The 15,170-nt window shown below is 32.3% G+C and overlaps 1 protein-coding gene across 1 annotated transcript in view; it reads right to left on the bottom strand.

Annotated features, from left to right (window-relative positions):
- Positions 1-4,360: 4,360 nt before the first annotated feature.
- The window catches only part of LOC106464472 (bcl-2-related ovarian killer protein-like), a 46,945-nt gene continuing 36,135 nt past the window's right edge, over positions 4,361-15,170 (bottom strand). The window contains exon 2 of the mRNA XM_013924616.2: positions 4,361-4,768. Coding sequence (XP_013780070.1) covers positions 4,655-4,768 — 114 coding nt within the window. The 3' untranslated portion in view covers positions 4,361-4,654. The remainder of the gene's footprint in view (positions 4,769-15,170) is intronic.

The raw sequence follows: 15,170 nt of genomic DNA, 5'->3' as shown, positions 1-15,170 counted from the left end.
TTAAATTCCTCGTATAGTTAATTGTTGGGTTAAGGCTTTTCTATGTCTTTGGGAGGTGGATTCTCTGCGTGGTTGTCTGTTTAGTTGATACTTAGCCGTGTCTCCTGGTGCTGGGAGTAGAGGGGTGAGTCCATGATGTTTAACTATGGTAAGAAATTTAACTCTAAGTGCAAGGGAAGACCTCCAGTACTCGCATTGTCTCAGTTCCTGTCTCTTGTTTTGGCTTATAGAACTTAAACACTCAAAATAGTATGTGTTGTGAGTGGGGCCAGGACATGACCTGGAGTACTACGACCTGACATAGCTTACAGCTTGGATCAAGGATCCAATGTTGCTCAGTTGGGTAATGTTTTAAGTTCTGGATATAAATTGAGAGTGGTTAGTTCCTGTGTACCAACAGTTGAGTTAGCACTTAAAGTTAAAAATGTTTTGCTATTGGCATATATATTATTATACAAAGTAAATTTTTCAAAAAGTAAAAATATTACTAATCACAGTATAAAGTACTGGAGTGTAACAAAGTCTTGCTACACCGCTAGTATTTAAAGCGCTTAAAGTAAAAATATGTGGGAAGATGACGAGTTAAATAGGAAAATGTAAGAAAATTTTATGTAGGATTGAGCAAGTCGTGTTGCTCATAGAAACACGTGTTAAACAATGTGCAGTGACTTGTAACAAGTGAGAATCCACGAACTCAAAGGGCAATCGTAAAAATTCTCAATGAGTTTCAAGCAAAAATACGCAATATAATCAAGAAGTATCTTCGTCTGGAAAAAGAGCATAAGTTGTTTTCACAACATAATCCGTTCAACCGTCCCATATCTCAAGAAACAAGAGAATGAAACAGATATTTATGATATTCTATACAAAGATATATATACCGGTCAAGTATTTCTGTGCGATTGGACTGTTAAAACGGATGCTGGAAAACTGCTGTTTTCGTACGTATATTAGATGGATTATGAAGAGTAAAAAGGAAGTAGAGGTGTGCTTTGGACGTGATAGCTTTATGACAGAGCCTTTTATGATGAAAACTATGCTGCACGACCATAGTCAAGACGCAGGTCGCCAGATAAAGCATGATTGGACGTGGCGACATGGACTGTAACGACGAGGCGAGACTCTAAAATGGTTTTAACAAAATCTACTCAACCTCTGTATTGCAAATAAAAATGAAAATATTCGAATCTAGTCGTATTTATCATAGAACACAACCACAATCGCTTGATATTTTCTTAATTTTCATAAAAAGTATTAATATTTCATTCTCAAGCTAACAAAGAACAATACTGGTCACGAAAAATAATGTCATATTTTTATATTAATTCGATACCATAGAAAAGAATAATAACAATAGTTGTACCTCATTGTTTTATAGCGCGCTTAGAAGTTGGCTTTATTGATGAGTTTATATTTCATTTTGCGTCACAGTTCTGAGCTAAAACAACTAAACGTTTCAGCTGACCTCCTATCTGTAAGGCTATACGTAATACTGTTTACTATAATTTTGAAATTTGGCAAGCTTTTAGTAAGTCTTTTCTGCACAAAGAATCAAAGTTGTTAATAAAGTATTTATACTAAAGATTTGTCTGTGGATTTCCGAGGCCTTTACTGATTATTGTTTGTTTGTTTCTCGAATTTCGTGCAAGGTTACTCGAGGGCTGTCTGTTTTAGTCGTCTCTAATTTAGAAGTGATAAAATATAGAAAACGCAGCTAGTCAACATTACCTACCATAAGCTATTGGACTCTTTATCAACTAAAAGTGGGATTTACCTTCACATTACAATGCCTCCACGGCTGAAAGGGCGAGCATTTTTGGTGAGGGTATTCGAACCCACGGCTCGCAGATTGCTAAAAATAAAGATACTTTTTTTCCATATGATATTTTCACATTTCATTTGCATAAAATCTAAAACATCCTAAACGAATATCATCAGTTTCTTTTCGGCCAGACTTTATATATTTTTTCTCTTATTTACTATGCCATAACACGAAATGTAGCAAAATTATCATTGAACAATGAAATGAAAGCTGGAAAATATGAAATAAAACAAACAATACACTTTTTCATCTTCTTTGAATGGCACTACCACCAGAGATAAGTCTGAAATCTTATAACGTTAAAATCTGGGTTTCGATACCAGTGGTGAGCACAGCACACATAACCCCTTGGGTAGCTTTGTGCTTAATAACAAAACAAACAAATTGAATGGTAATTTATTTCAATATTTAAAATTACGTTTATTTACAGTTATATCAGCTAACCTTTTTACATACATTTTCTTTAATTTTAGGGTTTTATTGCCTGTACTTTGATCCATAGGAGCAGTTTTCTTCTCTATAAAAGTAATGAACCATAGCAAGAGCCCACCAGCTGTTTTACATGTTTGCATAAGCATAAGCCTAATTTTTTCTCCTAAATTTGGGTCTCAATAAAATAATTCACGCAGCTTTAAAATCAGTGATGGAAATGGGTACACGTGGGTACACGCCGTGTTCCTAGTTCTCACTTTGCACTTTTTTCCCCATTGGTTAAGTTTAGTACCATTCAAGATGTTTTTAACCCTATCGCCACGGGTCAAAGGTTATGTCATCGCGTTTGTTGACTTACATTCAAAATTTTATTGAACTACTATATGTCAATAAGTTTGGTATGAAATTATAAACTATAATTCAAATTTTAGTATTATACAGTAGTTAATTTCTTAATTCAAAAGTAAATATTATAAGAGCACACCTGAATATCGATTTTTATGTGTCACGTGGTATGTTGAATGTTCTTACGAATTAGAAACTCAAATTACCGATATTGACAAGCTAGAATGTAAAATAAGAACCTCCTATCTTTTCTATTTGCTTTTTATACTTATCACCCAACTGCTCCTTCTAAGCGTGTACCTTGTTCCCAAAACCAATTTCCTTTCCTGTTTAAAATATGCATTTTTTGAAACAAAAAATATATCAGTCACTAGAATAAAATACCCCAAAATACTGTAATTTATATGCCTTTCTAAGTAAGCTATAAATACGTTAAAATTTCTTTTTTTGGATATTCGAGCAGGATTATGAAGTTCACACACGAAGAAACTACAGCAAACTGTTATTGTATGGGCGCCAAAATCAAACAGTTGTAATAATTGTGCGTTTTTATAAAAATGTATTTGTGAAATTGTGAAAACGGGGCTCAGATGCGTTACTTGAAACAGAAAATTGAAGGTAGGTTGAGATTTTTTTTTAAGTATTTCATTCTGGAATTAGCAAATTAAAATCTAATATATATAAGTCTGAATTATAAACTACGTATATTTATAATCAAGTGGTATGATTAAATTTTGAATCAGTATTAACTTCCGATCTATAGTATTAACTTCCGTTAATCAGTATTAACTTCCGATCCTATGTACTCAGAACGAAACTAAAAATTAACCTAGCAATCAGTATAGCTAATTAAATACACGTTTCTTACATGTCTACTTATAAGAATTAGAATGAATTGTTTCATCTCGCTGTTAAGGATATTTTCTGTCGTGATACTGTAAAAGTTTATGACATGCGTACTTTTACCCGGCTGGAATGATAGAATTAAATCTAGTGACAATCAATAGAATACCGGATTGTGGATTTAGAATACACCAGTACACAATATTCAACCGCATTAGTTAGAAACATTGTCCAAAAATGTTAACAATGAATCTGAGACTGAAGAAATCTCTGATTTTTTCGAGGACGAATCATAGGAAGACGCTTCGCAGACCCAAAATGTGCTAACAGATGATTTAGCCTTGTAAGATAATTGTTTTCTATATAAAACTCTGTAATGATTTATTTGTAAATTACAGTATATTTGATATATATTCATCAAAAGGGTTATTGGAATCAGCTCCCCTCGTGTTTTTTCACCCTTTCTGCAAACCATTCTTCTTACCACCCCGTGCTTTATAAGTAACATCACTTAATAAATCTTAAAAATTGCACAGAATAGTTTAAAACTTTTTTGAAGTGACTGGAAAGCAGTCCTACGTGTGCATACAATTTACTTGTTTTTACATGCATTCCCATACAACGCAGTAAGGCATTTTTAAAACATAAGAAACAATTTAAATTCGTTAATAATTATTAAATTTAGTTATTGTAAATATCAGTAACGCTTTCCCGTCGAATATTGTAGTAGACCGAACAGTTACCACAACTCTGACGTCACAGCACGTGAGCCTGGTTTTGGAACTATAAATATGCATACGAGCGTAAACAAAACCATTTGTGTTTACTTAGATATTAATTAGGGTCCCTGATATTTTCCACACAGTATATATAATCATCAAAAGAATTTCATTTGTGATATACAAAAAATAAATCATGTTTTAGTTGGTGGCCGATGACCTTTTAAATAACTTTATTTTATTCGCAATATAATATGATATTTTATCTTAATCTTCACACAACACACCTCAGATTTCTTAATATCTAATAATATTATCGAAAAACAAAACAAACAAGAAAATCCTAAGCGCATTTAATACTTTCTCGGTTGGTGAGGTCGTGAAAACAAATTTGGTGTTAGAGGCCTTTTTTTTTTCTTCAGAAAGCAGATGATATGTAGATCTTTCTTTTTCCTTATAATTTTTCTTCTCCAGAAAAGTTGTGGGTCCAACATTAAGTGATCCAGTAAACTAGGAACACCAGAAACAAAATAATGCAGACTCCACTCATTATGATGTGACAAATTTTTACATTAGTAGTGGCTCTGAATCGGGTCAGCAAAGCTTCCTGTAAAAAACAGAAAAAAAAAACAAAAGCGTTTCAAAAACATTCGACAACAGAAAACGAAATTACGATTCAGGAAATCCAACTTACAGCTAACTATAACTCGGCTAATAAGAAGCTCTATAAAATAGAATGCGGTAGGGGATGAGTAAAAATTGTTGGAATTCGATCGTGAAAAGAAGTTGGTTTGAAAATACAGGAATATGTTTTTTACTAATATATTTATTTCTTATGCAATCGTGGTTAAATATCTGGGGAGACCAATTAACAGTCAGGAATAAATAATGATTCGTTTCAAATAGTTCAGTTGAAATCGAAGTTATCAAGAGTAGAAGCTATACATTACACGAGTTGGGAAGGGTATAATAACTTGATGTAATTCGTATACATGCAGTTACATAATATATATAAGCAACGCATGTGAATGCATATGCATAATAACCTATGTACTTAAATATACAGTATATGTATATATATATGTCTGTCTGTGTGTGGGTGTACCATTAATTCACATGCTATATAACGCTGGAGCTAACGTAACACGAATCTTATTACGATAATAAGTGTGATCATGTATATACCAATAATTTACATGGTATGTAATGTGTAGGTCAACGGAGTATGAATCGTATGACGGTAAAAAATATCTGTCGACACACGTGTTGTAACTTGTTCTTTCGTTTGGTGGGTTAGTTTGAATTACTTGGTTAAAACAATGTGATGTCCAGTCCATGTAATGATAATAAATTAATTTATTTCTTCCTTAATGTTTGCTACAGGTTACTATTACTTTTATGCAGTTGGAGGCCTAAATTCACAAATAACATGTTCACTTTCAACAGAAATTTACTGGCTAATGGTACAACGACTTATTTGTATGGTTTCACAACTAATTGTTCGAGTAACTGAATATACATAATAACTAATACTGATCTGGATATTTCAGTAACTTCTCAATCCCTGAATGAAATGAAAACTGACTTAATGCTTCACTGATTCTCGTATTTATAATGTACCCTTGCTTCTAGATATTTCACAAAATTTCTCGATCATTAACATTGACGAATATTCTAGGTATTCTTGGACTACTTTTATAAACTTTCTAAATATAGCGTTATCATCAAATTAGCAGTTCCATCTAACAAAGAACTAAATTAAAACGTTGAAAGTATAACTTCAAACACATAAGTGTAGCTGAAATGCTGTTATTGCAGTTTTCTTACTAGAAGCAAGTATTATGTTAGTTAAGTACAGAATATTTAAAAATGTTCCTACCCATTCTGTGATCTATATGCCATGTCAAATCAAATCTGATCTTAGGTGTTTATTTCCTCTTCTAAATTACATCTGGTCTTGTGTGAAATATTAAAGGCATGTGAATTTCTTGATTACGATACGTCTAGGTATGTAGGTATGACATAATAAAAACAAACAGAAGTTGTTCATATCATCTGTTTTCAGGTTCACCTCTTGTTGTGAGTACAAGCATGGTCTAGATGCTTATTTTGGCAAATCTAATGTAATTTTTAATATGCACACACAGTGTATTTAAACTAACAGTATAGATGTTTTTATATATCCTTATTTTTATCCGTTTCCATTTTTCGTCAGCCATTCATAAAATTTAGCGTTTCTTCGTTGTTTTCAAGCTAATATTTTCGTATTCATATATTTTAACGTGATTGTTTATATTGTTACGCCTCTGTGTTCGTTTGTTAATTTTCCGTAAAAATTATTTCCGAAGAAACTTTAGCGATACAAGTTCTATCTTAAATAAAACTAGTTTATTCTTTCTCAATACAACTTTGCAATACACTTAATTTCCACAATCACGCTATAACTTAAACAAATGCTATAATTCACAACGAACGATTCACGCGCTTGATTCAATTGTCCGTCTCTATCTCTGACTGGAATTCAATTACATTTTTGCCGTCACTTCATATACAAGAATACGCACATCTAGTAAACACTCGAGCATGCACGAACCTGCGAGAATATCACGACGTGTTACTAGCGTCACGTGACTTCCGATGTCGTAACAATATATACAGTTATACATATAGTATTGGAAATTTTTATGGAAACAGTAAATAAGATGGGTATAAAATGCATAAAAATAAGCTGCACCAATCATACAGTGCCACACCAGGATATTACATATAAAAGTAAAGGTAGTCATATTTTTTTCTCTAAAAGTAGTATGATTAATGCACTCATAGCTCCCAGAACAGAAATACCACACAATAAATCAGCTTTGACTAATGAATGTAACATGTTGCGAAGTTTTATGTTTATATTAGAAGATGTGTGGAAACTCTAAAGACGTCACATGAAACTAATACTGTTGATAATAGAAGTGGTCGAAACAGAAAGCCAAAGTCTTCAAATGTCATTTTAAGTAACTCAATGTATTCTCTATATGTGAACTCAACAATCTAGAAAAGATTTTGCTAATGACATAGCTGTAAGTATAAAGTGTTAATATTACGTCCAGAACATTAAGATACAAAATGATCTCAGTGGGTGTGTATCTGCTCAACAGCCAATGCTTAGGAGAGATAACTAAATCAAAAGCTGAAATTGGTATCAGACTTCAAACAATGGGATGAACAAAAACTGAAGTAGGTATCAGACTTCAAACAATGGGATGAACAAAGCTGAAATTGGTATCAGACTTCAAACAATGGGATGAACAAAGCTGAAATAGGTATCAGACTTCAAACAATGGAATGAACAAAGCTGAAGTAGGGTACTCTTTTAGAGATAATTCAAAATACGAATTGTTTGGTAACAATAAATGACAGTTTGGTTGACAGCAGAGAAGTAAATGTATCTCTGTCAAAGTACATTTACCGTAAAGCATGATGGAAGACAAATATAAACGTGGAGGATGTATCAATCAATGGTATTGGAAATGTACAGAAAATTGATATCACCCAGACTGTAAAATCAGATTCCTATTCATCGCGCCATTCCTCTAGGAACAAGATATGTTTGGAAAAGATTTCAAGCATGCAGCAAATATGGTGAGACGATAATCTGAAAGAAAAAAAGTCGACTAACCAAGGCTTAGCCTGAATGAAGTTCCGATATGAATACTGTTAAGACCATATGGGCTAATGTGGAAAATAAGAAGGTTAAATGGTTACCAAACAACTTGGTTGAATTATGGAAAATAATACAGAACAGTTAGAACAATATTTCACAATCATACATTGATAAACTTATGGTAGCAAACACTTCCTCTGTTTCAAGAAAAATACAAAATATAGAATATATATATATATTTATATATGTGTGTGTGTGTATACACCATTAATTTTCATGGTATATAACACTTATGTCAACGCAAAATGAAACACGGTACGGTAATATATATATAAACATTTAATCTATACGGTTCAATTATGAAAGTGACATAGATTATTATAATTGGTTTCTTTGTTTTGAATTTTGCGCAAAACTACACGAGGGCTGTCTGCGCTACCTGTCCCTAAGTTATCAGTGAAAGACTAGAGGGAAGGAAGCTAGTCATTACCACCCACCGCCAACTCTTGGGCTACTCTTTTTACCAACGAATAGTGGGATTGATCATCACATTATATTACCCTCATGGCTAAAAGGGCGAGCAGATTGCGAACCAAGTGTCCTTATATATTGTACATATTATTTGCTATCATTTTTTTCATTTTCTGTAAAAATGTATTTTACTAATTATAAATTAACAATTTAATTGCAATTTCTCATCATTTGTTACTTGTGCGTGTGGTGTATCACGTGTGTGTGTGTCCATAATTATCTCCAATATTGTATATATTACAAATGGGCCATAGAAAATGTAATTATACCTTTTCTGATATTATATAGGCTTGCTTTTGGAAATCTTTCTCAAATACAATAATTTCAATGTTCAAACTAATTAGTGTAGAACTTATATTCAACTGTGTAACTTTAAGGTAATAAGTGTGAAAGTTTATGTTCTGATAAATGAGAAGAAACACAAAACAAGCCTTAATGTATATCTGGTAAATTTATCGTTGAATGAAGATGCAGAATGTTATCAACTAGTTAAAAAAAAACAAAAAAAACTATTCTTACCAATTTCTGTTTCCTGAATGAATGCTCATTCTACTCATTCAAGTTATATGTGGAAAAGTGGCGCAAGTATGAGAGCTAGATAAAAGAATAAGTTTAAGGTACAGCGCCAGTGGTGCAATCTGGAGGTATAACTATCAAATACTGACTGATATTTAAAAGCTTGGTTATAGATACCACCATCACGAGCTTCTAACTAGTTTTTTGTACTGTGCAAGTTACCCAGTCTCGTATAGTGACGTCACGTCCTGGACTTGATTCGTGAAGGACACTCGCTTCGTTCTCAACATGATCTAAAGTGTTTAATACGTTAGCTATTCCAAGCACTGCATAGGCTTAAGTATTATTACTACTCTAAGATCAGTAAGTATTATAGAAATTGTACTGTAATACAGTATAGAAACTGTAGTATGCTAATATGGTATGTAGTAAAAACTGTAATGCGTCTACTTATAATCATTATATAAACTAGAATGGTTTAAAACTTTATATAATTCTAGAGCATGTTTGTTTTATAGCCAGTTTCGGTGAGATAATCATATACCGCTGTTATAATAAAGTGTATCTTTATCAAGGCCGCATCAGAAGACAGCTACATGTTTTGTATTTCAGGGGTAGATCAGTGTGTATTCTATACTTGAAGTATGAGTATTTTTATGCCAAATTTACAAAGTTAGGCCATATTATTTTAAAGTGATGATATATGCTTTTTCAAATTTGAATGTTTAGTTCAACATTTGAAATTACAAAATTATATATATCCTACCCTTTATATGATTAGTTAACTCGCCCACACGTTTTAATTGATCAAAGAGATTTGAAACAAATTTAAACTGAGCCCATACCAATACTTCTATATAAATATCGTAAACCCAGAAGTGCCTCTTTTAATATTAGTAATGTCGTTTATTCCAAGCCTACTCATTGCAAAACATTGTTTGTTAAGTAAAAGGATATATATGTAGATGATATGAAAACGTAAAACTAAACTTACATTATTGTGATCGTTGAATATAATCTGGTTGCAAAATTACTCTAAGAACACATGTTTTTACATATTTCAATAAATAATATTTATTTTGCTATATATACAGAGACGGAATAAGGGGACAAATGGATGCAAATGCTCCTGATTTCCGGATCGAAGGAGCCCTCGACTAAGAGAAAAAAAAACAACAACAAAAAACTGAATCTCATTGGAAAACATATGTTTGCAACTGTGTCGCTATGACAACAGCAATCTTTTTTTGTCATTTTATGTAAACCTGCTATTTTTAAAATTTTCATTAACATGTTCTTACACCTTGTACTTTCATAAACAATTGCTAGGCCATTCAAAAAAACCGTTGTCTTTACTTTATGTTTATCGTAAATTTTAGAATTAGCATCTTGTATTTTATCTACTCGTCATTTGTGTTTGTGTATTACTCAATATGTAGTTAATAAGTAGTAGTATTTAACTTATTTACGAAGCTCAGTTCTGTGGGTCCTCCCTAATCCGGCCATGTATATATATGTGTGTTAGTTTTGTAGCGAAGAAAAAGGAAAAATTAATAAATAAATGAATAAATATACTTGAAAAAATAAAAGCACAGCCACAAACAAATATCCAACATCAGGGCACAGATCATTGGGTGGGTCAGTATGTAATGTGCCCCGATTTTTCTAGGTACCGGCAGAAGTAAGACCCAAATTGGGTTGGGGTACACTGTCTATCCATTTAACATCAATTTCGACGGCCTTACATGCTTAAAAATGACAAAATGAGCAGATGTGGGTGCTTTTGTTTTGTTTTGAAGTTAAGCACAAAGCTACTCAATGGGCTATTTGTACTCTGCCCACCACGGGTATCGAAACCCAGATTTTAACGTTGTAAGATTTCAGACTAAATTTGTCCAAATAAATTATTCTAATTATTCCCCTCCAATAAATGTTAGAAACTATTTTTATTGTATATATATTGCATTTTTATTTATGTCATTATTTTCAAATTTATATAAATACTTTCAATTGTTATATTTATTATAAAATGATTTAAAATATTTGATTAAGGTTTGTTCATTAACGCCATTAAAAATCAGTTTTTGTACTATATATATTTAAATTAGATATTGAACATTGTATATTGCTACAAATTTTACAATATCTAAAAAGATGTGAATGTATAATACTGTGTACGGCATTTGTTGGTACATTACTATTTGGAGAGGAAAGTCCGTATAAATGAAATGTGAAATAATTTCTTTGATCATAAATATGAATATAATTATTAATTATCTTAATATATGAATCTAAATAATGTACTTCACTATTTGATATGTAGGTGTTCTCAATCTGTAGAACTGCAGGAAAAATGTCACCAATATAATGACTTATTAGTGGTCTATTAATACTAATTAAATCATCAATATATCTAAATGTAAAGGAAAATAATTTTGGATTTGTAAAATTATTTATAAATTTATTTTCATAACAATAAAGCAACAATAACTTGAATAATTAAACCCCATCGGTATACTTACTCTTTGTTTACAAGTGATTTGATTTGAATTTCGCCAAGCTACACGAGAGCTGTCTGCGTTAGCCACGCTAGCCGTCCCTAACTTAACAGTGATCAACACCATCAATTGGGCCACTCTTTTACAGTAAGATTGACTATCACTTTATAACGCCCTCACGGCTGGAAGGGCGAACATGTTCTGTGACGGGGATTCAAACCCGCGATCTGCAGATTTCTAATTGAACGCTTGAACCACCAGACCATGCCTGTTTATAAATGTGCTTATCAAAACGAATATACTGTAAAACTGAATATGTTTTTAATATTATTAACAGTAAAGGTATGATTCTCTCCTTTTATGTTTAAATTGTATCTGCTAATTCTGTTTTATTTAAATTTTCTAGGGTCTTTAAGACAGATTAATTATATTTGATTATCTAGAAATTATGTTTATTATTTATATTTTGTTGTATTTTAACAAATAACTAATTCAGTAATTTGCCTAATAAAACTTTAAGTTTTTTCAATATAGTTCTTACTAACCTGGAAGTAAAACAAACCTTAATGGAAGATTTATGTAATTTAGGTATTGCACATAGATACGGGAATTCTGAATGTGGATTTGATTTAATATCACAGTTTTGCAGCTTTTAACAATATGATGATAAAATTTTCTTTAAACTTATTTTGTAAGTTAAACATTTGTGTAGTTTTTATCTCATTAGTTACAGTTTGTGCATAAACAACGTTTGCAGATAAAGTCAAAATTACAACTGGCTTTATCGATATGCATAATAACATGTTTCTCTTGCATTTTTCGGATTTTAGTTTTAAGTTGAAACAAAAATTAAATCTATTGGACATTTATTTAAATTAATATAAGTTAACTTATCTTTGATTCTATTAACCGTATATCTCTATTCTAAAAACCAGTTTGGAGGATAATGTGTATAATGATTAAGATTTAGAATATAATCATCTATGCTTTTCTGTATTTAATTTATAATATCTATTTTTTACATTTTGTAACTATTTTGTATTTATCATCTTTTCCCGCGATTTTCCGTAAAACATTATCTTTTATTATATTCAAATTTTCTGTAACAATATTTTTATTAAAAGAATCTGCCAAAAAATTCGAGTAGCAATCACATGGTAAATTTATAAATTTTTCATGTCTCAATGATTTATTTTTTTATAATTATATATATAAGTGGTTCTATTAAAATATTATATCTAAAACTAATAAAAGGTCTTAAATATTTTGTATTACAGAATCATACAAAAACTTAGAAATTCGAAAACCATTAAAAATTTTATGTTTGCAATTAATTACTATCTATGATGATTTTCTTATTGGTAATTCTTTAATTATATTATTTAAATTATGTACCTTAAGCCTAAATTTTATAATATATGGGAAATTAAATATTTAGAATAAGTATTTTGAAAATTAAATGCTTTTATAATTTTTTAATTACTTTTAACTTTGAATTGTTTAGTTTATATTCATTTTTGCAGCAATAACTACGAATGTTCGCAAGTATATAAAACTTAATACATGAAACAGAACGACGGGTTAGATATGGGTTCACCCCCCCCCCCCCCTTCTCTCCTTTGCTTGCAGAAGTTTTCATAGATAATTTAGAGAAGAAATTGTTTAGTGATGAAAATAATACAAAACATGTTAAATATGTTGATGATGTGATTTGTCTCTGGACAGGATCAAACGTCAACTCGACAATTTTGTAACTTTTCTAAATTCACAAAACAAGTTTATTAAATTTACTAAGGAATTTGGTGAAAACGGAAACATTAATTTTTTTTACTTAAATATTGACATAAGTAACGGCATACATTCCTGCAAAATCTTCAGAAAACCGACTTATAGAGTTTGTTTGTTTGTAATTAAGCACAAAGTTACACAATGGGCTATCTGCGCTCTACCCACCACGGGTATCGAAACCCCGATTCTAGCGTAGTAAGTTCGCAGACATACCGCTGTGCCACTGGAGGGCGACTTATAGTGACACCATCGTACATGCTTCTTCAAGACATCCGGTATCTCACAAAGTTTCCGTGTTCCATAGTTTGTTACACAGACTTATCACTGCACCCTTGTCATCTGAAGATCATGAAACTGAATTAAAAACTATAAAACAAATTGCTGTTAACTATGGTTAAACAACAAAGTTAATTAACACATTGTTGTTTAACAATTGCAAGCCATAAATTTAAAATCAATACACATACGTACTGTACCAAACAACAACAAAAAGAAAAAAGTGATTTAAGATAAGCTACATTGGAAAACCTTCTCACAAACTATATAACACACTGAACAAAGAAATCTACTGACCGGCCTTCTACTGTAAAACAACCTAGGCAACAACAAAGACAGAATCGAAAAGTACAGCAACAGTGGTGTTTACCAATTAATGTGCCAAGACTGCAATAGTGTATGTAAAGATCAAACACCTTATTCCATAGAAACGAGAATTAAAAAACACCCTAGAAGGTGGAAATTAAAGAAAACTGATTCAACCTTCGCATCTCACCTTATTGAAACTAAACACCAATTTGATAAAAAAATCAAAATTGTACATATCTCTGGAAAAGTAAAAACTAGACAGTTTGAAAATTATAGAAATAAACTGATGTCTAAAAACAACTCCAGAAAAAGCTCTAAACGACCAAACCAACTTAAACTCCTCCCTACTTGACTGTAGTTGAATGTCAAGGTCACTTCCGGTTCTTTGTTTAAACATATATATATAAACTCTGCTACAAAACATTTTAGTCAGGTTTTGTTTTTGTTTTGTTTTTAGGATTCCTTGACAGAACTTCGAACCATAAAGACGTGTTTTATCAAGCTCCGCACCCAAGTGGCTAACTTCCCCGCGAGAAGGCAACCCACTCAACGCTTGCCTACGGCTTCGCCCGTCATTATTGACGGCATCCCCAAAGATTTCTCCCTCAATCAGATTATTATTTTCCTAAGAAAACACAAACCGATGTAGCCACCGACCCGTCTAAGACAAGACTTTTAAGAAGGGGAGGAATTTTTATTCAACCCCTTACTACCGAAGACGCTGCTTATCTCTGTTCCTCATGGAGCTCCAACCCACCAGTTACTTGCAAACCTCCCAGAGCTAATTCACAACTTTTCTCTGTTCTCCTTAGAAACGTCGACCAGTCCATCTCAACCGACAACATACACACAAGCCTGGAGGCCATACCAGACTATACGATCCACGCAGTACATCGGATCAAATCAAGAATCACGAACCTGTCAACCCAATGCGTCAAGATCGTTACTACCTCCAAATTCACTGTAGAACGCTTGATAATTAATGGTTTTGTCTACTTCTTTTTCATTTCACAGCCGAAGACCAAAGAGACGCCTAATCATTAGAAACAGCGACGCCTTAACTAGATCTTCCACCTCCAGTAAAACAACCGTGAAAGTAAACTTTAGCACTCAAACAACCAACCTCCAGATAAATTCACGGCAGACACAAACCATTTCACCTCTATCAACCACGTGTGACGCTCTACCTCTACGGACAGCCTCTTTCTTACACACCAAGAAACACAGACCAGGATAGCAAAAAAGACCGAAGAATCCAGACTGAAGACCACAATGATACAGACTCCAAGATATTGACAAGATCCACTTTAAGAACTTCAGACGCACTACCAACCAAAGCCCCCACATCACCTAGCACCATCCCGTTACACAAGCTATGTTATGTAAGTTAGCGTTACTGGTAGTGGATAAGGAGAGAGCTATGTTATGTAAGTTAG

This window comes from Limulus polyphemus, unplaced genomic scaffold, assembly GCF_000517525.1.
Source record: "Limulus polyphemus unplaced genomic scaffold, Limulus_polyphemus-2.1.2 Scaffold1662, whole genome shotgun sequence".
In the NCBI taxonomy this organism is placed as follows: Eukaryota; Metazoa; Arthropoda; class Merostomata; order Xiphosura; family Limulidae; genus Limulus; species Limulus polyphemus.
The sequence above is the reverse complement of the archived record's forward strand: the minus strand, read 5'-3'. Positions and strand labels throughout refer to the sequence as shown.